We start from the raw sequence: 25,772 nt of genomic DNA, 5'->3' as shown, positions 1-25,772 counted from the left end.
AAATTTAGTTGATTCTTTTTATTTTTAAGATTAATTCACACAAATACTTGTGCTCTTCTCCTTTTAATTTTGAATTTATAACTTAATGGGGACACTTTCCAGATTATTTTTATTTCCTGCATGAAAACACTTTATTTTTGTTACCTATTATGCAAACTGTACAGTTTCAAGAGACTCTGAGAGACTGATATTGCTATGTATCACATGTATATTCATAAGTTTTGTTCTGAGGCATTTTCAATCTAAATTTATTAAAGAATGCAAATGCATACAGTAAAAACTAAAGAAGTAGAAACAAAGTAAAGAAGCATAATAGTGTGTTAATAAATCTTAACAGAAATAATAAGCGATAAACCATCTGTTATGAATACCACCATGAACTGTTAAAGAAATATTTCTGTCAAACCACTGCATTTATTTGGAGTATGGTTTCCTAGCTGTTCTAGAACTGCATGAAAGCAGTTGTGGTGTAGGATTGTTACATGCTGGACTATGGCTCCTCAAGCAACCGTAGAGCTACGTAAAGCACATGAACATGGAGAACAACCAGAAAGCATGACTGATGCTTTCAAAAAGATTTGAAATTCTATGAGCATATTGTGATTGCATGGACCAGACACTGTAAACAAGTTATTCAGAAAGCATTGGGCCTTTTGCACGTTTGCTAAGAATTCACAATATTTTTGTGCTGTGTATTTCCAAACACACAGCAAATACATGAATAATGTACACTCACACAAACAATATGTTGCATATTCGCAGTCTAGGTAAGTCCTTTCATCATGGACAGAACTAATGCACATCTGGAAAATTTGAACAAAGTGCAATGCTTACAGCTGGCAAAATATGAGTCATACGGGTTGGGGGAAAACGCAGCAGTTGTAAGGTAGATGATACTGAGTATATCTGTGCAAAAGGTAGATGTGGAAGTTTGGTGGGTGTAAAGCTTTATATTAAGCTTTTCAGAAAGGTACTTTTTCATGTCTTATGAGAAAGTGTATCTCCTTTGTACTGTATATTTAAATGATGTAGTTATATTGAGTACTGAATACTGTTTTATCACTGCTGCTTTTGCCACAGATGAATTCAAGTAAAGCTTGTACTAACAAGGTTAGTTCTTACATAGCATCTTTCATGTTAAGAGAATTTCATAAACATTTAATAAATGTCAAACTATAAATATAGTCCCAAATTACTTGGGAACTTTAAAATAAACATTTATCTTACCCATAAAACATCTTGTGTAAAGCTATGGAAGGTACTACCAGTCCACTCATTGAAATACAATGTTAAAATTAGTTATTTATAGGAAATACTATACGACATGAACAAACATTATTTTGCCAATATCTTGCTGGGCTCAGTCCAGTGCTAGGCATAGATGGATGATCAGACCTGCATCTTTATTCAGGGAAGCTGTAACAAATCTAGCAACATGTCAGCTTCTTGTATGCTGAGAGATTGAATATGTTTATTATGAGTAGAGATTGAAGAAACTTTAAAATTTCTCATTGCATAAAGTGTATTCAGCAGCCAAGACATGAAATTTACATGAAAATGCAAACAAGATGGTAACTGAACCAGGATAACTCTATTATAAGCCAGCTGAAAATAAAGGGAGGAAATCAGAAGAGCTTTTGACTGTTCAGAGTTTCTAATCCAAATACGCTTCAAAATTGAATCAGAAAACCAAAATCAGCTGTACTTATTATCTGAGTGTAACACTGGAAAGTGACTACATTAATGAAATATAAAACATGTTATGTTCTCAAAGAACATAAGCAAGAGGTGACGAGAACATTTGTATCCTTATAATTTGTATAGGAGGTTTCCATAGGTTATTAGGCTAGGTTAATCTCAATGACCTCTAAATAATTTCACAAAAAAAGGAAAGCTATTTGGATTTAAAATATTTTGCAGCATAATTTTAAACTCTGTACAAGTTTATGGTTGGAAGGTAGCATCTTCTAAGTTTGAGTAAAGCTAAATTACTATTGCTGTTTGCTCCTTGGTGCAGCTCATGATGCACAATGAACATTGGCACTATTATCCAAAACCTCTTAGATATTCAGTACAGTCCCTTCCTTTTAACAGGTAGTTTTGAACTCATTTTCAGAGCTTTATTAATAAGGCCAATAATAGTATTGAACAGAAAAAACTGGGACAACAGAATGAGAAATGTGAAGCAGACACAGAAGCTAAAAACATATTCCTTTAATAATTAACCCTTTTTATCATGACCATAGACCTTAAATCAGAATGATAGCATAGTTCAAAAAATGAAGCAGTATTACTTCAGCTTTAAAAGAAGACATGATTTTGCATTGGAGATTTTATTAGATTTGTGGAACTTCCTTCTTTTGATGTAGCTTCTCCTAACTCTCTTTTCCTCCTGTGTATTAGCTCTACTGGAGCTGCCAAACTATCACTAGCAAGGACATCTCTTCCCTTTTCTTCTCTGTTCATACCATTACTGTGAGACCCCTACAGACTGGACCAGCTAAAGAGATCTCTGAATTTAAAAAGACCTAAAAAGAGATATTACACAAATACTAATGAGCAAATGGAAATTAAATCAACATTGTCTCCCTGAGAGTAGGCATTACCTAATTTCCCAGAAGACTATAATGGTCTTACATATTTCAGTCAACCTGGTGATTGTCTTCCTTGATGCTGACAGGAACAACTAATAAAATTACACCAGTATGGAAGAAAGCTGAAGTGCTTTTGAGTTAGTGCATCCTTAAAACATAGCATTATATACTGCTTTCACACATCAGCATTAAAAAGCCTTTTTTTCATGTAAAAGATATTTTTACAAGTTTTTCAAAGGATAGCTATTAAAAACATCTTCTTAACCAAGAAATACTGACAGTGGGGAATGTTAATACTTGTTTTACTCTTTTTTCTGTATTAAATGCTTTAAAATTATGTAGTATGACAATTTGTATATAAAGCTGATACTGAAATTTCTCTATCAGACAGTTTGAAGTATAATCATGAGGTCTTATAACGCAGTGTTTTAATGGCCTCCATATTTTTTAAAGTTAAGCTTTTGTTAAAGAAAATCTGCTGCTGTGTTAAAATATGACTTGTCCTTGCCTGTCCTGTATGTTTCCCATTTGGGACTTTAGATACAAGAGGATACAAACCTTTCTTATTTAAACAATGGACTCAATATTTCTTTGTTTGCAGGGCCAGAAATAGCACAATAGATATTTTTTTTTTTTGACTATGCCGAAATATTCACCAAGTGTAATGTTAGGTAGGTATTGAAACAGGACTTTTGTTATTAATTGCTGAATCTAAAAAACTCAAAGCTTATCTAAGCATATTTTAATAATTTTTATTCTAGAAGTCAATCTGTCACTAAATAAAGCTTTTTTAAGTTAATCAAGACAGACTTCATGGCACTCTCAACCTAACTGAAACGCAGAAACAGTGGAAGGGGTTTTGGGTGTTCAGTAAATTAATATTCTGGAGAAGCTGCAATTTGGTAGGCAAAGAGAAATGCAAAAGAAAAAAAAGGTGTAAGTTTCAAGTGGTATGTGGAATCTATTTGATTTAATGTTAAGTAATTTTTATAATAAATATCCAAAAAATTTCAGTGAAGTTAAACATTAACATTGTTTGATGGTAAAATTTAAGAAAAAGAAAATTGCTGATACCTAGACATAACTTCTTAATATATTGTCATAAAATTGCTAGTTTGATATTGGAAAATCCACTAGCAATAAAGACCAACTTTGATTTATAAAGGTCTTGTGCGCCTATGAGTGTAACACTGCTGCTGTCACTGTTCAAGTTATATTGGTTGAATCATTCTATCTCTGGCTTTGGTACTTTAGTTACAATTTAATCTTTGAAGTTTTTGATATGTATTCACTGGTACAGGTGAACATTTTGCTGTCTGCATGCCTGCTTTCTGGTGCTCTGATTCCTCTTTAATCTCCTGCACTGTAATGTGTACAATTTGTGTAGCTGAAACTGCAAGCCTTTTTAGATGGAAAGACTGTCATCTCAAGTCTACCTCAACACACCTGTTTCAAATTGCTTGTTTTGTCCAAAAGAGGAAAGAAATACTGTTTTCCAGCCTTTGTTGGGAAATCTTGTGGGAATAACATTGAGCAAATAATATGTTGCCAACAGCTCTTTGCTGTCCTTGTTGGCTGAAGTTTTGACTTTTAAGCCTTCTGTAGCTTCAATGTTAATGGTACTGTGATAGCAAGTTGCATTTAAGCTGGAAATGGATGTCTTTTAAAAGACACTTTTCAAAGGTGATACCAATATATGAATTGGAGTGTATAATTGTAAACTGGGGTAGATATATAAGGAAGAGCCTGAACAGCAGAAAAGCTTTTACTTGATGTTTCTCCTACTATGTATCTTAAATTTGTGTGTGTGTGTGTATATATGTGTATACACACACACACACACACACACATAGTATTTTTAGAATTAAAAATACAGATCTATGTTAATCTTTCTCATCTGGTCTCTATATCTTCTATTTAGGGCTTCATTATTCTCATGAATGTGGTGTTTAGATAAGCAATAATAATATTTTACATCATGTCATCTAAAACATATGATGAAACAGAGAACCAGTTTAAGATCTGGTCCCATGGCTGAATCCCACACCCACACAGTATACGTATCCATCAGTGACATGACTCATTTGCCTACAGTGACTGGGTTGATGCCTTGAAAGTGTAGCAGCTGTACAGAACAATTACTGGACTGTCACTAGTGCTTGCACTATATAAATATAATGATTTCCCTGCACACTGAAAGCTCCAGAAATGTAATAGTTCATCAGAGAACTCGAGCAATAGTGCAATACAAAGCAAAGAGGCAGGCCTTATTATCAAGTAATTTGACCTTTCATTTGAAAAGAATTACAAAACTATTCCTCGTCTTACAGATTTACAAAGATTCCTCAAGAAATGTCATCCAATTAGTCTCCATTTGATAGGGCAGCACACTTCCTCATTGATGACAAAAGCTCTCAAATCTGACTTGGATTTGAGAGCACTGGGACTTCCTGAGAGTGCTGAGCACCTTACAGGACTGAGGCCATGAAGTACCACTTTTTCATAAGACTATCAAATAATTAGGTAAATATATTCAGCTAAATATATTTAAATACACAGTAACCAAAAATCTTCAAATTTTCAAGAAACATTATGTATGCCATGGCATTAAAGCAATAAAACAACCTTCTCATGATTGATTTCAGTGAAATTTTGCAGGTTTCATGGAAATAATATTTATGTGGATGGTACTGTCAAACAAAATTGCTTCACCAATTTTGAATACATGTATTAATTTAGAAAAATCTCTATCTCTAACTTATAATTTATTTTCTCATGAAGATAGATATTAATATAGAGGAAGTATTTTCATAGTTCATATTCCATCCATTATTTTCCAAGATAAAATTAAGAAATGCCTTATAGATCCTAAACCTCAGGAGCCTCTTTCTGCCAGTCAGTATGTAATTACTTTCATATTAGTGGATAATGCATCATCAGAACAACACTTAGAAGCATACAGATTTATTAGATGCACTTGATTGAACTTTAAATTTTAAATTAGTGATATAAAGATTATCAAAGAAGAAGATATTAAAACCTGACTATGTTTAGCAAATGTTAATGCCAGAATATGTATTAAAAGTTGTGTAACCTACTTCTTTAAAGTTCACTATGAGGTGTTATTTAAGAAGACAGAAAATGCTGTCCCTCAAAATGCTAAAGATTGTGAGTTATTTGTTGCTCTTCTGGCAATGCTAAGCTGTTAACAAGCATTTTTTATGTCTGACAAGAAAACGTAAAGGGTCACATTTGTAATAATGGCTTAAATTATTGCTTTGGGTTTCAGTCGCTTAAAAGATTTTATATCATTTATTCATGGCATGACAACAAAACAAAGTAAATTTTGTGCTTGTTGATGTTATCTTGTCTTTCTCACAATATTTGTAAAAAAGGTATCTTTCATTATGATCCATTTAGACTGGTTTACTATGTGCCAAACATTTTGATGCAGCTTAAGGAAAGCATAAAAGCTGTAAGAATATCTGAAATGCATGGAGTGAAAATGAAGCAGCTAGATTCATAGTTTGCTTCTATGATTACAGTACTTACTGATGTAACTTTCAGGAGTAAAGGAGAAAAGGAGAAAAGATCCTTATGCATACATTCATATTTAAGTTTAACCTTCAGTTTCATGGTAAATATTTTTTCCATAAACAGCAAAATAAGCAAACTTTAGTTTCTAGAAGACTTGCATTTTTTAATTAGACCCCTTAGTGTTTAAAAAGGTGTAAACTGCAATTGAAACTGCTCTGGTAGCTGGGGAAAAGCTTAATTTAGAAACATCCATCTCCCCTGTGGCTCTCCAGTGTTTATGTCTAATGAGCGTATGCCAACTTGGTTCACTTAAAGGAGTTGTTTAGTCTTAAGTATTCTGCTCAGGTTCCTCTCTTCACATCACTTGTAGTGTAAAGTTTAGTGCATTACCCATTCTTCTACCACATTTGATCAGTAACGTTCCAACCAAAAAGCCATTTGGCAAGGGGAGGTGGAACAGATTGCATACACGTGTACACACAATATGATGACACAAATCACATTTCACTAGCAAAACCAACCTATTAAAGCACAATCCAGATTTCTAGAGCTATCCATTCAATTCATACTGGTTAGGCAGAGAAAAACAGTAGAGTTGTAACCATGGAGAACTGTGCAATAAAAAGCTGCCTTTCCTGGGTCAGTAGCTGGATCTTACATTGGACATTTTTCTTTTTTTCTGATGTAAAAACACATATTGGTTTTGGGGATTTCTGGTAAGACATGGTAGGATGTTCGTGATGATTCTCCATGAGCTTCTCTGGTACTCTAACAAAATTTTTATGCTAGCACAGCATTAAGTGAGCCAAATGTAACTCCTTGAAAAGCTCTACCTCACCTATGTTATGCTAAATGAAGCTCGTGTTCAGGAGAGAACAGGACCTTTTATTTATGGATTTGACCAGGTACATATGGGAATCTTTTTGGTACTATGGTTTATCACATGTATGATTGCTGGCATCAAAATATCAATCCAGTGTTACAGAAGCCCGAGTGTAAGCATTAACGTTCTTAATGTTCTTTGTTTTCTAGATATATCAACTAATTTATCACACTGTGTAAACTGCTGAATGGATCATTCACTATTGCAGTTTCCTTAGCTTACTTGATATTATAGGTGTAAAGAAGAGAGAAAACAGCATAATATATGTCAAAATTACTATCGTATACAAAACTTTTCAAGCTTTGCTTGAAAACCTGGAAGGAGGCTGCAGTCTACATCCTGTCCTAACAAAATCCATCAAAATATATTAACAGGCCTCTAACAAGTTCTACAGGATGAGCATGAGCCACAGGCACTGATTCTTGTTCACTTCCAAACCTGGGAATTAACAAGTTTAGAGACTAAGCTGCAGTGAAAGGTGTTACTCTCATAATGTTCATAACATACTTTTATAGTCTTCCATTGTTAACCCACCTATAAACCCAGTGAAACTAAACTTCTCTGAACAGAACAGATTGGTACAGATGTAAGATCATATCATACAGCAGTTCTTTTGTTTCACAAGAAAGTAGGTTTCTTCATAATTAATAGAATTAATTTATAAAGTGGAAGTATTTTCAAAGAAGATGGATACTTAGATTAGAAAAAAATGCAAAACTGAAATGAAGAACTTTTCTTCCTATGTAATAAATGTTTCTCATTTAGCAGTAGTAGTATTCTGAACAGCCTGTCTGGAGCTGAACATACCTTCTCATGGCAGCTTCCATGATAAATTAATACAAGGCCACCCTAATATCAGGAAGAGGAAACTTTTTGAATTCTCTATGTACTACGAATATCAACCAAATATTCATGCAATTTCAGTATTTTATTTCAGATATATTTGAATTTTATAGTATATTTTTACATCTTAGAGGGCCTGACCTTGGCATTTTTAGTAAATATTTTCTAGAGAAATTTGTTGTGCTATGCTCATTATTTTTTTGCTTATTATCACCTATACCACCTATAAAGCCCAATAAATGCTTTGAAACTATATGTTACCACACTGATTATCACATTATTTCATAAACATAGTATTTGGGATTCAATGACCCTTTGAGTTTTTATTCATACAACTGGTTCCTGATTTTTCCTTTACTGTGGTTTTATTGATATTTCAATATAATTTAAGAAGCGTTCTTTGGTTGTTGTTGTTGTGTTTTTTTGTTGTTGTTGTTTTTGTTGTTTTTTTAAAAAAAGCATTATCTCTGACCTGTTCTGGGTATGCACTTCTCAGTTACAAGCTGAAAGCATCATCCAGGTTCTAACACATGGCAGATAATAGATGAGAAGAATGGCCTTGTTTGGCTTATAATTTTGAGGGCATTCAGAATTCATCAAATAATGTACTTTGCTGACTAGGTTTAATGGTCTTTGCATTTTTTTACTGTTTCTAATCCTATGCAAAAAATCTCAAACCCTAACAAACCCTAACCACAAAATATTTTCCTCAGCTGTCAATACATCAAAACCAACCAATCCACATGCTTCTCTTCTATCCTCTGCCCAAGCCAAAAGAATAATAGATAATAGTCTTGCTGCTGTTTCTCCTTTATATGCTTGAGGCCATCTGGTTTCTAATCAGTAGTAGAAGAGAACTGCTTTATAATTATCCAGTTATATCGTCGCATTACTAGCTGCAAATTGCAGGAACTTTCTGCTCTCATATTTAGTTTATTCATCAGTTTAACTCAGTATTGTGTGGGAATTTAATTCGTTCATTGAAAAAGTTAATCTTTCAAATTATCCACCAGTTTTTCACTTTGCATATTAGCTAGTATTATGTTAAAAAGGAAACTCGTTACTTGCAATAAATTAATATTAAATTGCTAGCTGAACATATCTGCATTTTCTTTCTAATGAAAATTATTCTTAATATAGTTAAATATGTAATTTCAGGTAAATGCTAAATATTGTCTGTCCAGATTATGACAATCTGTGACTATATCCAACTTTGGTACTACAGAGCGTGCATGTGAGGATGTGAGGCGTCTGGCATTAGAACAGAGTTCAGAATTCAGACTGTTTGAGGGTAAGGGCACTCAGACAGGGAGGGAATGAATCCTGAGTCTGAGTCCCTGGTACCCAGGGTTATTTTTGTAGATTTTTTAACAGATGGCCATTTATGTAAGATAAGTATCGGGCAAAATACTCTGGGACCACGACTGAGGACTGCCTCTTTCTAAGTGAGTACTCTAAGCATTAGCTATACCAGCAATCTTCCTTGTAAAATACCAGGTCTCTCTGGTCCATGATATCCACAGCTTTCTGCCCTTTCCACTCCCTCTTTCTGCTTACTAGCTGCTATTGCTTTCTATTGCTGGGTGATATTCTCCAGGAAAACATATGCTTATGCTGACCTAAACATAGAAACTGTTTCTTGAGTTAACACACTAATCACCTGGCTCAGATCTAACTTTGATGTTATGCTGTTTTGAGTGGGAGGTTGGGCTAGATCGCCTCTAGAGGTCTCTTCCACACTACATTTTTGTATGGTTCTACGGTTATGTGAAAGAGCCTGTGACTCCTTTCATGGCTGTTTTAAGGCAACTCTAACTGCACGTGTGAAAGGTATTATTTCAGGCTGTGAACACCAAGTGGGTCCGAAGACTCTGCCAGTTCTCTGGATCTCAGTGGGGCATGACAGGAGCTAAGCAGGGTCTTGACTTCTTGTAGTTCATAGTGGGACAGTTCTGGTCGGTGTCAGAACTGTTGGTTTCAACTGAGTAACCTGCCGAGTTTAGAAAATACCAAGGTCAATGCACCATGAGATGGAAGTTTGGAGGTTTAGAGCTCTGGTCTAGAGAAATGAGGTTTGCCTAAGTGCTGCCTGCAGCTTGGTTTTGATCAGTTTTGCTTGCTTTGTAGGGCACTGGTTTTTACAACCTCAACATATTCATCAAATTCATTATTTTCAGAACAAACTACAGTGCAGTCTAAAAGCCTGTGTCTGCCTATCACCCTCCACTTATTAGTATCAAAAGAAGAATATTGCTTTGGAAAATGATCTGTTATTAAAAAAAAATCATATTCTCCATTCCCCATTTCATGTTAGCATCACACAACAGATCACTGATCATTTGGTTCAAGACAGTAACAAAGAGATAACACAAAACATTGGTTACTCAAAAGTGTTATTCATAGAAGATACTGGATACTTTTTCCCAACTCAGCAAAATCAGGCAATATGTTTTTCATAAGAATAGATCGTGGAGGAAGGACATGGACTAATTAAGGATGCATCCAGGTTACATGCTTCAAAGCAGCTGGGCTTTCCGACTGCTCCATTTCTACCATATGTTGTGAAATCTTCCCAAAACACTGCAGCAGTTCAGATGCCTTAGCCTATTCAGCTGTCACAAAGAGAAGAGGCTCTACTGGAAGGAATGAATATTTTATCTTTCCAAATTGTTGTGAATCTGTAACTATATTGGCCATTTTATTACTTGATGCAATAGCAGGTAATTCCCAAGAAAATACTGTGTTTTCTTCTGAAACTGATTAAACCAGTAGACTTTCTCTTCTGCTTCCATGCACTTTGTATAGCTACTTGCTCTGGTGCAAAGAAGCCTACTCCAGTTTTGGTGACCTCTTTGCACAGGTGTAAATGATTAATCCTGAGATGGTTATTTTTACTGCTTTTGCCATCACCATAATGTTCTCTACTTTTTTTCTTTTCACATACAGTGTGTTGTCACACTTCTAAATGATGATAAACACATTTATACTATTTCTATAATTACGTCTATAGTAATTATTAAGACTAATTATATAATGACAATAAAAGATGAAATTTTATTGCATGAGGGTGCTAAGTATGACTGCAAACAAAGGGAATAATTCCTGTATGAGCTATGTCATTTGATCATTGAGAACAGGAATAGCAAATTATAAAAAAAAGAAGATTCTCACATCAGCAGAAACCAATAACTTAAACTTTCTGTATAGTAACTAGGGAATATTGCCTCTGCTTATCCCCCAGTTTCATTATTATATGTATGCCTTGCTGTGTAATTGGAAGACATATCAAGATTTTTCCCCTTAATTCACAATTTGCTGCTTTATATCAGCTTGTGTTCCAAAATGAACAGCCTTGAAATGTTGTTTGTGTGTGAGTTGTAAACAGCACAGTGTGTCAGCTGAATCAGACTGCTGAAAATGTATAGATCAATAATCTGGTTTATTTTTAGGTCTTATATGGCCCCTCTCTGTCCTACATGCTGGTCTTCTTTTAGCCTGAAAACCTGAAGGTCAGTTTGAAGTCATGATCATATAATAGTTCTTTTTATATCAACAGCTGAGATTGGCTTTAGGGGATATTGTTACTTATGTCTTAATCTTTTGAGGAGCAGAATAGAGTCTGGCCAGATTACAAAAATGTGCAGTGAAACTACAAGCTTTATCACTTCATATGTGACCACCCCCTTCACTGAGAGCTCCACTTTCAAAAAAGCTGTGGGTCTGAAAATCAGATTACAATCTTCCAATTAAAAATGTAGCCCATCGAAGTGTGTATTTGTCATTTGATCAGCCATATAACCAGTTTGGGTGTATGTATTTCCTACAGGTGGGTGGATGATGAAACTGTTGTGAAAACTATTATTTATGAGAAGTTTAAAGGTCATAGAGTTTTACTTTCTGGTAAGTAAGTTATTGAGACAAATCATAAACAACAGATATGTGTTCGGTCTTGAAACCACATGCTGTATCTCAACAGACTGAAGAATTTCAAGGGATCAATAATCTCTGAACATTAATGATTAGGGGCCACAAAACAGTTTTTCTTAAACAACACAATAAAAAGACCAGTAATTTAAAAGTTTATTAACGGGGCCAGCTATTGTTTGTTGCCAATGTTAATCTGTGAGTATTCCGGAATTCTCTCTTTTCTTTGAAAATAAGCATAGGAACTGACTATTCTAATCTTCATGGTGCCCTGAGTCTGTTCACAACAGAGTTTAGAGCTTTGGAGCCATGCATCAGTGGGAAATGGATGTGTGAGAACATTTAAAATAAATCAGTATTTAAACAAAAGATGAAATTGCTTACTGTTACGCTTTCTACTTACTGTAATTTTAAGGCCGGAATTCTCCTTTATGAATTCATCAAAAATGTTATGGGACAGATGTAAAAGTTTTGCCCCACTGCTTTCTTTAATAAAAGTCTAATTTTTGTGTCTCTGGGAAGACTTGTCTCTTCCTAACGATCAGTGGCAGGACCCCAACTAAACCTGTTAGTGCAAAAGAGTGCAGAAAGTAGACTGTCCTCCTGAACAGACTGTCCCCCTGAGCAGACTGACAAAAAAATGAATAAGAAAAAAAGTAAGTGGAGACTCTTCTAGAAGAGAGTCTAGCTTAGCACCTCTGGAAATTAGAATGTGAAACATCAAAAGGAAAAAAAATAATAAAGTGGAATGGAAATGTAAATTTAATTCTAGTGACAAATGACAAAAAAAAAAAAGTATTGGAACTTGACAATGCCATTTTTTCAATAAGGACTATCTGGATACTACTGAGGTATTCCTCTGAGTAAAAGTCAATTTTATACAGAAACAGGCACCCAGAAGATGTTATGCTACCCTGCACAAGGAGTTTTGATCACCAAAGACCCAAGTGAAAGGCCAAGCGATAGCAGTATCTACTTATTCAGGACCACACATGTGCAGCACTTCACTGCAAGCTTTATCTTAAGGCAATTTTCTTCTCTCCATAATGTCCTAACACTCCTATTAAGTAGTAAGACAATATTGGAAGGGACTATGCAGTAGAATGTATAACCTAGCACTTTTTGAAACGATCCATTTATTCGTAATACTAAAAAAAATAACATGCTGAGGATTGAATTTGTATATTTATTTGCTTATTTATTAAATTTTGCACTGAAATCTTGTTTTCTCCACTGTATTTCAAAGTTCATAGTTTTCATTCAAAGTATCAACCACTGTCCCACAATATCTTCTGTTCCTTCTGAAATTATATTCTAAACTTTATTCTCCTGTCTGCTCCTAATTTATTCCACTAAAACCTTACTCTAAAGCATCTTACTCCTCTTTAACTGCTTTCTGAAAGTGTATAACTTCCTCTAAACACAATGGCCATAGCAATTTCATTTTATTCATTATTATTCCTCTACCTATGTGCCATCCCATCCTCTTTTACTGTATGCACTACCAGAATTCCTTCTCCAGCTTGTGGATATGATAGAAGTCATACAGCTGTTATCTCTGGAAAGAAAAACTTGTGTGCTATGATGCTGATACATAGTTTGATATTGATACTTCAGTGTGCTGCATAGCAAAACCCATGCCTCTGTATTTTGAGTTGCAAGATGTCAGGTTATAGCAGTTATATGACCACATTTGTCATAAAAGCTGAGGAAAGGAAAGGGAGAGAGATACACAATAAGGAATAAAAAGAAAGAGATGGATGGGTGTTTCAATGGTGCAATATGTGAGTGGAAGTGGCCTTCCATGTCACTAAATCCTGCAATCCCAGAAAAGCACATTGTGTTATCTATCCCTTTACTACATTTCTCACACTCTGTCTAATGACATTTGGAATTCCTGCCCTAACTTCTTTTATTAGAAGACTATTTCAGAATGTCACTACTCTGATTAAGGATGACCTTTTAACTTACCATGCCCATTTTATACTCATTTGCTCTTTTACTTATATTGTCCCATAGATTAAATAGGTCATATTGCTCTCTGTACATTTTTAATGCTGTTTCACAGATTTAGGTATCAGAGGACTGTGCCAGCATGAGCATATCCTAATTAGCTCATCTGATGTTCCTGCCATATTCTATTCTAAACACTGTGTTCAAACTTTCCATAACCATGTTTGCACTATTCTGCAGATACAAAATGGATCTATGAGCCTATGAAAAGCTTTACAAAGGTACTTACAGGCAGACATGCAATGGAACCTTCAAATTGCTCTTATAAAACATATTGAAATCACTGGGGATTAAAAACATAAACAGAACTAAAACTAGCCTCTTTTGTCTTCTAAACGTCTATTTCTAATCTAATTCATGAATAACTACCTAACTAGATCTTTGAGTATCGAATTCAGTAGACCTACATTTATACCTCCTAGGAGATTCTCTCTGTTCCTAATCCTAGAGTTTAGGCTGCAACAGCAACTAAAAACATTGATAACTGAATATAAGAGAAAAAGGAACAGCTGTGATGAATTCTTTCCAATTATGATGAATGCTATGTTATCAGCACTTGCTAAACAAAATGTATTCTGCACATTGGTTGAGATAGTTCTAGAAAAGGACATAAACCAATGTTGAACTAATTTGGAAGTCTTTTGTGAAGTGTAAAGATTTTATAGAGCAGTTCAAATTTAATTTTGAATTTTGTTAGTATCAATGTTCCTGGAAGGTTTAGCTGGTCCAAGCCATTTCTATTGGACCTTTTCATAACATCTAAGTTGTTTGGAGAATAAGCAGATTTTTTTAAAATTCATACCACCACCATCACCACCACCACCCTGTCCACCCCTCACACACCCCCACCCTGTAACAGTGTCATTAGTACATAGAAACTTGACACTCTGGCACTAACTAGTCATAATCTCGGGGGAAAAAAACCCACCACAATCAGGCTTGATTTATGCTTACATAACTTATAGAAATTAGTCTTTTTAATGTAACTTGACTTTTTGCCATATTATCTGTGAACAGATTTCTATGTATAACTATTGTGAATTATTTAGAACATATCAAAATGGATCTGGAAGAGATTAAATCTTTCACAACTGACCATGGAAGAAAGTACAATGGTTGCAGACTCAAGTTAGCTATCAAAGACAAAATATATGAAAGATAAAATCCAATTACTCTTTAGGCACTAACAAATCTCAAGATAGAACTGATAGAACTTTTATCTCTGTTTCTCTAGGAGGGTGTACAATTCCTTTTTATAACTGTCAAAGGGAGTAGGAGCATGGTCAATGTCTGGCATCGTGCCAGTGCAGAGAAGAGGCAGTCCAGTCTATGGAAGGCAGGTCAGCAGTAAGTCAAAGGCTACTCTTGGCAGTATCTTCCTTGTGGAATCTCTGCAGTCTAATGTAAAGCACTTCTAACCTCTTTCCATCTGTCAGTGGATTGGCATTTAAGGGCCAATGGTCTGCTTAATAAGATCATAAAAGATATCTGGGATAGTGTCACGTCTTAATATTTTTTTCAGTATGTTGCACATAGGTAACCTGTCCTCGCCAATCTCCATTTGATATTACAACACAAATGTAACAATGATACTGAATTTATCTGAAAAATTCTGTTGTCTTCAGAGGACATTGTGTCTGTCTTAGAGTGAAGAAATATGCTATCTTGAATTGTTTTCAGTTTTGTTTCAACTGTATGCCTCATTCCCAAGTATGACAGAATATATCATGCATCCAGTCTAAAGGTATCTGCTTTTCATTTTGGTTCATTTTGACAGCCTTTTTGACATACACATATGAAAAAGATACCCACATGAAAGAGCATTATGAAAACCCAAAGAACCGGAACAGAAATTACAACGTGTAACTATGATATTTTTGCCAGTGGCACAATCACCTACCATTTGTTATCATGTTGTGCCTTGTACTAATCAGTAATTCATGAAGCTGAGAAAAAGAAAAGAAAATGAAACTAACATTTATAACTGAAAGGAATCACTGGAACTAGTGGACTGACTTGTGCACTTGGTGCATACTACAGCTTTTTTCCATTGGAAAAGAGAGAGCTGAAAAATTTTATTTGTTAGCGGTATCATCTAATGGCTCAAATACTTCAGATTGTCTTGGAGATATCCAAACCATTCATGAAAAGAGTAACAATCTACTGAATACACTGATAATTGCCTCCACAAAACTGGAAAGGAACCAGAATAATGGGTATTACCTTACCTGGGTAACCTTCTCTGTTACATTGTGCGTTCGGTCTTTCACCTTAGGTGCAATAATTGCTTTCTCCGAAGAAGGAGGAGATGAAGATTTTTTTTCACTTTTGATATCTGAAAAGTTCAGTGTGAGTTGAGGAATTTTGTTGATTGTACTGTATTTGTTGAGATTTGAATCCGATGTGGATCCCAACAGACTTGACTTGATATGATTAAAAGGCCCTGAAAAATCAGAACAGATATTTAGTATTTGACAAATGCAGATAAATAAGTTATCATTAATGTTAAAGTAGTTAAAAGCTATTTTTCACTATACTGTTTGTTAGTAGTAAAAATTACCTACATTTTAAAAATAACTCTAATGTTAATGAGAATCAAATCTATTATTGGATCTAAACATGAAATTTCCTTTACATATAGCCCCCAATGTTTTTTATAAAGTCAATGGATTGCAAAGTACAAAATGCATCCATTCTTGTTTTCATGTTAATGGGTATGCTGGTATTCGCCATTATAATTCTGGCTGAATATAAAGACTATATACTCATTTGTTTATAAAAGCGGAGATAAGATGCACAATTACATGAGTGACTGGACTGAGCAAAGGCTGTTATCACATCCATGCCATTGCCCATGCATACATGATAGTTCAAAACCACCTTCTGGTAGATGCAAGATTGAGTAGATCCCTGCTCTATCCCTGTGTATTTATCCAGTAACTCCATACTTAATAAATGGAAATATTAAACTAACATTGTCCTAAAACCCTTTAATTTTGGAGTATCACAAACTTAAAAAATGTATTTCTTCAGTTGTCATTACCACAAAATATTGAAAACAATAGGGATACACATATGTAGAATATTAAAGGAGTATTGAATTTATACTTAAACATCTTGTACTACTTCAGTGAACCACAATAGATAAAAAATAGGGATTTTTTATGCTTCATGAGGTACATATCCATTACAATTATTCTTTTCAATATTGGACAGAGTTTTTGTACAACAAGAAGGCAATATAAATGATTAGTATATGTGTTTTGTACTGTCATCATAGTTAGTTCAGAAACCAAAAATATTCATGGTGAAGAAAATTTGCTTTTGAGAATGACAGTGGAAAACAGAACTCTAAAGATGTTTAGACAGTGAGAGCTAAATGCAGTTATGGATTTAAGACAAAATCCTAGTCTTGCAATATATCTAAGGTGTGGCGTCAACAGGTATTTCTCAGATCCATGTGAGAACCTTACTGCATCCTAATTCTATTATGGGGAACACTCTGAAGTTTTTTCTTCTACTGTTTTTTTGTGTTGGTTTTTTTGTTGTCTTCCTGGGAGAGGAACAAGAACGGGTGCTACGATTCAGGAACAGCCAGTGGGACAGGATTAGGCCTATGGGGTAAATTGCAGAGTTAACAGTGGGACAGCTGGATTGTATTTGCAATGTGTGAAGGAGTGAAATCTGAAGCAACTGGCTGCCTGGAGGTGGCTGTGGGGAAATGCTTCAGACAGTGCTGAATTCTATTTGTTGTTGTTGTTTGTAGAATTCTTTAAGTGAGGCCTGGTCTTCCCTCACACCTGGCTTAAGTTAATTGCACATGAGAAAAAAACCCAAACTTGCTTCTTTTAACCACTTTCTTTTGCTTTAAAAAGTGCTGACAGGTATGTATGTACCTCATTGATATTGGTAATTAATTGAAAGATATTATTAGCTTAAGTACAGCCTAGGCTGGCAGCAATTGAGCAGATACTTGACAGCTAGGTGATCTTTGCTATACTCTCATAGCAGGAAGCAGAAAAACAGGGCCATAACAAATCATAATTGACACTAATTGGCACCCTGATTGACAGTTTCAGCAGAGTGGCCAAGAACTGAATAAGCAGGGAGAATGACACACTTCTGCCTACCCTACAAAGGAAATTCCTTAAGGTTGAGTTGCCCATTTTTATGGTAGGATTCCATTGCCCCTACTTACATAATGCATTGAGAAATGATTTCACTCTCCTGAGCTATCAAATCATCATCTTTCACCAGCAGGAAATACATTTATAAAAGTTGGTTTACAGTACAGAGACCAGAGACTGCATTTCCCGCCCCGCCCCCCCCCCCCCGCCAAGATCTTGCCAACATACACATGACGCAAATGCAATGATTTCATAGTCCATGAATCGCTTTACAGAATTTAGGTCATGCACTGCATGCAGTTTGGAGAGAAGACTTTACCAGGTACACACACTTTTTGCATCATGCATGAAGTCACAAACCAGTTTTCAGACATAGTGAGAAATGTTGTAATTAAACTGAATGCTTTAGTAATTGTTTTTCTAGAAATGGAGGAAGTCACTTAAGAATTATGTCCAAATTGCTTTTAAAAGATGTAGGTCAGTGCTGGTGAATAGAAACAACTTTGTAACTGCACTAAATGCTATTTAAAGATGAAATTGGCAATGAAGTTCATGCATGCACATTTTAATACTACAGGAAGCTTGAAACCATACCCCCTGCCATCCAGGAACGTGAAACTAGTGTTAAAGAGACAAAAGAGGAATAAGTGAAGATACTTCCACAAGGCTCCTGATTACCAATTATTTTATTTTTGAGATAGTTAACTGAAAACTAAGCACCTTATAATAATAGATGGTTTGTTAGTGGCCCCACCCAATTATACTACCTTTCACAGGTAAAACTCCTGGTAGTAGCTTCAGTAGAAGTTTTGCCTGCTTAAGGACAACAGGACTGAGTTAAATAACTGTGGTATGTTCTATCTCCCTCCCTTCTTTTTTTGAATTAACAGATGATTAACTAAAAAGACTGTTTAACTATGCCTTCACTTTTTCCAGGGACTGGTAGTTAGTGCTTTGAGAAAATAGTTAAGGGAATAACTGTGTTTAACAAATATAATTTCAGTAATGCACCTGGCCCTAGAGAGGCCAGCATGAGAATGTTGCATTTGAACATTTCGTACAGCAGGCAAAGTAACATGCCAAAAAGTGTGGCTGTTTGAGACACTGGAAGGTATAGTCTAGATGTATACTTTACCTTTGATATTGCGACCATTGTCTGGTTTTCAGCATAGTAAAAGTGAAGAAAAAGAGAGAAAAAAGACAACTAAAATCTGCATCAGAAAAAGCAGAAAATACTGCTTCAAAATATGTGTGTGGCTTGAATCAAAATACTTTTGCACCACTTTGATTATATTATGTAGACTTTCAGTCAAGACAAAGTCACTTTGACAATTGAGAGAGATTCTGTGAAACTGTTAGGAGTGGATCAGCAGGTAGTAGGACTGACTGCCTTTAGCTAACTTGCCTTAATAGTAACACGTCCGGTGCTGGGTTGGAGGTCAAAAGTGGTAACCCATGAAGCAGTAATTAGGCACATGTAATTGAGGCCGAGGCGCGCATAGCTGCGGGTGGTGGCACGGGCCAGCCGGCTGCAGGGGGTGTGGGCTGCGCGGGCAGCCCTGCGTGGACCCCCGTGCCTGCCCAGGGCTCACAGGAGGAAAAGCTTTTACTACGGCAGCAAGCTGAGCAGCGCCTTTCTGAGTAAGTACTAGAGAAACACTGAGGACAAAGATATACCTTAAATGTTTCTTCATCTCCTAGGTACCTTTCTGCAAGGTAACAGTGGCAAAGCTCTCTGTCCTCTCAGGCACACCCAGCCCAGATCCCCTCATGAGGTCAAACTTCTTTAGGGAGAATATTTATATTGTTGCTGTTAGTATTGTTGGTTTTATTATTATTTAGTATTATTTTAAAGAAGCCACTTGGGTGGATAGGTAGATGCCACCCCTATTTATGGGTGCACAACACAACCCACAGGCCACCCTCCCTTTGTGTCATGCCCCTGCCCATCTGTGGCAGCTCGGAGGGGGTATGAGGGTGGGCAGCAGCCCCAGGGCAGGCAAGGGGTGAGGGGCCAGGCTCAGGATGCAGCCCTGCCCCTGTGTGCTGCTGGCCACCATGATCAGCTTTCAAAGAAGCATTAGGCTCAAACTGATATTCACCTGCAGTTGTCTCCTGCTGACAGACCACCTCTGAAGATGAGGTGCCTGTGCCCCTCTCTGCCCCAGCGGCAGCTGTCGCTGCAGAGGGCCCTGCTGCAGCCCCGCTCTGGAGAAAGGCGTTGGTCTTCTACTGTCAGGGGAATGGGAGGTGGCATTGGGTCTTGTCTGTGGTGTCATGTCACACCTGCTGCCTCTCTGGCTTTTTCTCAGCTTTCCGAGGACTGGGGAGCACGGGACATTGAGCTGGGCCCTCAGGACTGTGGGTGTGGGGGAGTGTTTAGTTCCTCTCAGCCTTTCTGTGCTGGGCCTCTGTAGCAGTAATGCAGACTTTGTAGGCTGGGTTAGGCTAAAAAGCCTGCTGTTTTTTCAGAAGACTGCAGCGATGTTGCTAAGGTCACTTTCTGAAGACAGTAAAATTGCTGGAGTCCCTGTGAACCTGTACCCACCTGCGAAGTCTGGGTTGCTGGCAATCCAGGTGAGAAGGGCTTGGCTGGAGTGTGGGTGGCAGACACAGCTCCTGCCCTGCTGCTTTTGTTGTCAAATAGGCAAATTTAGAATGGAGCTCAGTAGAGTACACTGAAACTAATTTAAAATCCTAAATTGTCACTTCTACTGTAATGCCTTTCAGCATATAATGGCCACAGCTATGATAATTTTAAAATTATAAGCAACTAGGATGCATAAATTAATTTAACACATGAAATCATTTATATTCTCAATTGTATTATCTTCCAAAAAAAAAAATAAAATCACTGTGGGTGAATTACTGTAGTTAGTATAAATAATACTCAGAATTCTGTTATGCTGATGCTATTAATATTATTTGGACTGGAAGAAGTGGAAAGAAATAAAGTTTGAATACTGAATTGCATTTCAGACACTGGTAGTTTTTTAGTGGATTCAGAAAAATTCAGAAGTATTAGGATCAAAAACAAAAAGGACTGAGAAATATATTAAAACTTATGCTTCCTTGGGTAATAATTTAACCATTGAGACCTTAATTTACTTTTACTTATTGTACTTTTACATAGGGCTTTACAGTATCTACAGCTTCTGCTCAGAATCTGTGAGCGCAGAGAAGATGATTTAGGCTGAATTCTGGTTGCCTAACTTGTATGGATAATTTTATAGCAACAATAGGGTTTTATGGCTCACTAGTGAGTAAGGCAAGCAGGACTTGTTGGCTAAATTTAAACATCTTTTCAGCATAAGGTGTCAAATTCTAATATGCTTGGAAGCAGATGGCATCGAGGATAGTTACTAATTCTAATGCAATTCTGAAAGCCTTCCTCGGTTCTGCTGTACTTTTTTAGAATGTCTATGTATGACCTAACTTAAGGCTAGATTCCCTACTATTTTGTAGCTTATGCAGAATGAAATGAGACTGGCAGTGTTTTATCTATTTAAACTGTAAATGATCAAATCATGTGAGAGGCCATAGGAATTCAAACAGCTTATTAAATCCTCAGAGTAAAATTAATTTTCCTTAGTATTTAACATCTAAAAAATATTATTTAGTGAAATGGAGCTAGAAATCTTTGCACCTTCACACAGCAAGTATTAAATTATGAGGTGATTTCTGCATGAGCTTTATACCACTATCACTACAGACAACATTCAAACATTTTTACACACTTTTATCATATAACTATATGAAGAATCACCAATTGGGAAGTGCTTTAATGAAAATGAGTTCTGAAAATAGAAACTGACAAAACAGATACCTTTAAATGTGTTTTATTTGAAAGGTTAGTTTAAATATCTAGGGAAGCTGAAATCAAGATGAAGCTTATGCAATGGTCCAAAAGACATGCCAATGTTCAACCCTAGCATTTTTGCCTCCACATCCTGATCTTGAAATCTTGGCTTGAATGTGAACATGAAATACAGCAAAATGGTATGGTTTAGGATGGATCTAATTGATTTTCAGGTTTATTTGAACTGAAAAATATCAGAGCCAGAAGAAATCAAGTTGGTTTCCCACCAAGTTGGCCAGGGGTGTTGATCTGCTTGAGGGCAGGAAGGCTCTGTAGAGGGATCTGGATATGCTGGATAGATGGACTGAGGCCAATTCTATGAGGTTCAACAAGAAGTGCTGGGTCCTGCACTTGGATCACAACAACCCCATACAATGCTACAGGCTTGGGAAAGAGTGGCTGGAGAGCTGGCTGGTGGAAAAGAACCTGGGAGTGCTGGTTGACAGCTGGCTGAACACGAGCCAGCAGAAGGCCAATGGTGTGTATTGGAAATAGTGTGGAAATAGTGTGCAGTACTACAGCAGGACAAGGGAAGTGATAGTCCTCCTGTACTTGGCACTGGTGAGGCTGCACCTCAAATCCTGTGTTCAGTTTTGGGCCCCTCACTCCAAAAGGGATGTTGAGGTGTTGGAGCATGTCCAGAGAAAGGTGAAGGGTCTGGAGCACAAGTTTTATGATGAGTGCCTGAGGGAACGGGGGTTGTTTAGCCTGGAGAGGAGGAGGTTCAGGGGGGACCTTATCACTCTTTACAACTATCTGAAAGTAGATTGTAGGCAGGTGGGGGTAGGTCTTCTCCCAGGTAACAAGAGAGGAAATGGCCTCAAGTTGCACCAGGGGAGGTTTACACTGGATACTAGGAAAAAATTCTTTACTGAAAGGGTGGTCAAGCATTGGAATAGGCTGCTCAGGGAGGTGGTGGAATGACCATCCCTGGAAGTGTTTAAAAAATACTGGGTGTGGTGCTTAGGGACCTGGTTTAGTGGTGAACTTGGAAGTGCTGGGTTAACAGTTGGATCTGATGGTCATTAAGGTCTTTTCCAACCTAAATGATTCTATGATTCTAAACAGAAATGAGAAAATAAGTATTTAGCCATTGTATTTAATACAGGAAGAATAACTGGAAGGAACAATTAGTTCTGCTATTCTAGGAGTTAATCTGGGTGACAGAGCATACAGATTTATATTTTAGGACATGTACAGAAGCAGAGCCCTTGATATAGACCTTCCAAAAGGCAGGAGAACTTGTAGGAATTTTACACTTGTGGCCAATGAATAGCAGGAAAACAGGCAATCACTGAAAATGAAAATTAATTTTCTTGCTAATTTATGAATCCGTACAGTCTTACATAACATATGTTCTTGAAATCTTAACATATTCCCCATACATTCTTTGACATCTTGTTTGAATAAAAAGGATGCAATTCAAGTCATTAGATCATCAGTAGCTGTAAAAGCTTTGTGTATGTGGTGCTTTTCTTTGAAAGCCAGTTTCCATTCATAGGGCTTTCAAACCTCTGTTTGCTAAGCTGTTTCCCAGTATTCTCAAACTCCCTTTCTCCAACAGGAAATCATAGACCACACCCCATGACTTTGCATAATTAGGAGAGACAGTAGAAAAGGAAGACAGAGAAAACAATTTAAATTCTTCTGTTTGCAAGAATATGCTAACACAAAGAAAAAAATCACACTTAAATGAATTTTACACTAAACATTTCACCATTTCACCAAGTATTTCACTAAGTAATCAGAAAGCATTTCAATGGAATTGCTGAGGATATTTTCTCCAGTGTGAGAAAAAAGGCATGTCTCAGTGTTGGATCAGTGAATATACAATGTACACTTTACAGATTTAAAAAAATAAACTGATCCATTTCTGAAGTAGGATTTCATACAGTCAAAGACAATATAATATATGTGAGTGTGGGACAAAATTGTGCACGTAATTGTAGCTTGATCACCTGATTTCCCCCCACCCCCACCCCCCGCTACTAATATTCACTTATTAGCTTTAGGAATGTTGGGCTCAATTTTTCTGTCTTATTCTATATAATCTTCTCTAAACGCAACCTCATGATTTCATTGGTTTGCTTAAACATGCAAAGCAGTATTTAGTGTAAATAAGCCTGACGTATTTGGGCCTTTAATATTTTTAGTGTGCCTTTGAATTTATAAAGCTCATTATATTTAGTTTTGCTTAGAAAGTGATGATAAGTACTATGAAAAATTGCAATAATTCCTTTCTTAATACACCAGAGAATACAGATTGACTTTCTACCATACCTTCACTTGCATGACGGTCCCTAAAAATGTTCTTGGGATGGACATTAAAGCCTTCTATGTCATGTACTGAAGATGCTCTCCGTATACTACAAATGCTTTCCTTTGATCTGGAATGGGTTAGTGGATTGCTTGTGTCTATCATGTCAGGGTAAAGTCTGTCCCATTGCTGTTTAGGTGATGAATGGTCAAGAGGTCCTGATATATTAACCAAAGGTGAACATTTACTGGGTTGAATCAGTGCTTTTGTATCATCCACTTCTGAAGGACTACAGCTTTCTTTTGTAGGTGATTTAAAGTGCTTCATTGCCACTGAGTCATCGCTGTGCTTAGATGAATCGACTATCACTGCATCAGGATCTTCCTGTGGTAAGGACTGCTTTCTGTATGTTAAAAGTCTCAATCCAGGTAACCGGAAGCCAAAAAGTCTGCCTACAGGTAAATACATACAAAAGAAGAAAATATTACATATTAGTTTCTTGTCATGAAAACCTGCTTTTTCACACACAGTCAGAGTGCATAATAATACTAGCTGTAAATAATTGACCTATTCCCAATAAACTGCAATACTTAACAATGGAATGTGGAAATATGGAAATATTATATAGCTGTAAGTTTGTTATAGTTATGGTGTTTCAGGATTTCATACTTCAGTCAGACATAAATTATTTAGCCCAGAATAGGGATAGCAGCATTGATTTTACAGTCTGTCTTAAAAGAGTTAAGGTTTATCTGTTCTGATGGTCCTTTCTAAATAAAAAAATTATGCATCTATAAAAGACTGCTAGAACACATCAAGCTGCTTTGTAGCTGTTATTCTGAAATAGCTATTTGTGGATTCTATTATTAGTGGAACTCCTTACGCTTAAAATTGTGCTGCTGATTTATTGATTTATTGGCTACAAATTAAACAGGAAGATACCAGTGCTAATCATTCAGGAAAGAAAAATAAGTTGTGTATCAGTTTTGCCAAAATCCTTTCCAATACTTACATCTCACTGTTAAATGAAACACTTATTTTGAATGAGTTTAAAATGAAAAGTAAAGGAACATGCCAGAAGCAGCAGCAGCAACACAGGTCTTGAGTCTTAGTTGCACCTATTTCAATGCAATTATTTTTTGTACAGTTGCATGGGTGTGTGCTTAGTTGGGCTTGGTATATTGAGTGGCTGGTTAGGCTATGCTGAGTGTGTGTAAAACTAACAATTTTGTGTAATGGTGAGAAATACCAGTAGCTGAGAGGAAGTGTAAAATGTGGTGCAAATAAAGAAAACAGAGGAAGAACTGTAAAATTTACAAACTGTCCTTCTAATAAAACCAAATCCAGTTAGTAAATATTTTAAGGTATTGTGCAATACAACTCATAGATGGGGGCACAGGGACAGATGTACAGAAAACAGAGTAAATAGTTTAGAAAAAGATTTTTTTAAAAAAAAAATTAACAAGATAAAATAATTGAAAGATCAGATGTCTTGCATAAATGGTTTTATTTATCTAATAGCTCCTGTCACCCTTCACTTTGCTACATGTTTTCCACAGTGAATCAATAGCAAAATGATTTCTCAGAAGTCACCTTGATATGTCTTATTATATTTTATTGCCTTTTTGAGTTCTATTCCTAGCCTGTGCTATACTTAAAATATTTTCTTAATAGCCGAGGGATTTCTTGGTTGGTAGCAGATAGTTTAGTCTCTATTGTTATTTCTGTAAAAAAA

At 36.2% G+C, this 25,772-nt stretch overlaps 1 protein-coding gene across 3 annotated transcripts in view; it reads right to left on the bottom strand.

Moving 5' to 3' along the window:
* Positions 1 to 25,772, bottom strand: part of KCNH7 (potassium voltage-gated channel subfamily H member 7) — a 232,842-nt gene that overhangs the window by 56,662 nt on the left and 150,408 nt on the right. For 2 of the 3 annotated variants that reach the window (XM_080399103.1, XM_080399104.1), the window contains exons 5-6: positions 24,061 to 24,489; positions 16,023 to 16,237 (exon numbers count right to left, since the gene is read on the bottom strand). In XM_080399103.1, coding sequence (XP_080255229.1) covers positions 16,023 to 16,237; positions 24,061 to 24,489 — 644 coding nt within the window. Of the gene's footprint in view, positions 1 to 16,022; positions 16,238 to 19,056; positions 19,078 to 24,060; positions 24,490 to 25,772 lie in introns of all 3 variants that reach the window. The other variant, XM_080399102.1, reaches the window with a different exon arrangement.

The sequence above is a fragment of the Falco punctatus genome (assembly GCF_963210335.1).
Source record: "Falco punctatus genome assembly, chromosome: 8".
In the NCBI taxonomy this organism is placed as follows: domain Eukaryota; kingdom Metazoa; phylum Chordata; class Aves; order Falconiformes; family Falconidae; genus Falco; species Falco punctatus.
This window is presented reverse-complemented; position numbering and strand designations above follow the sequence as displayed.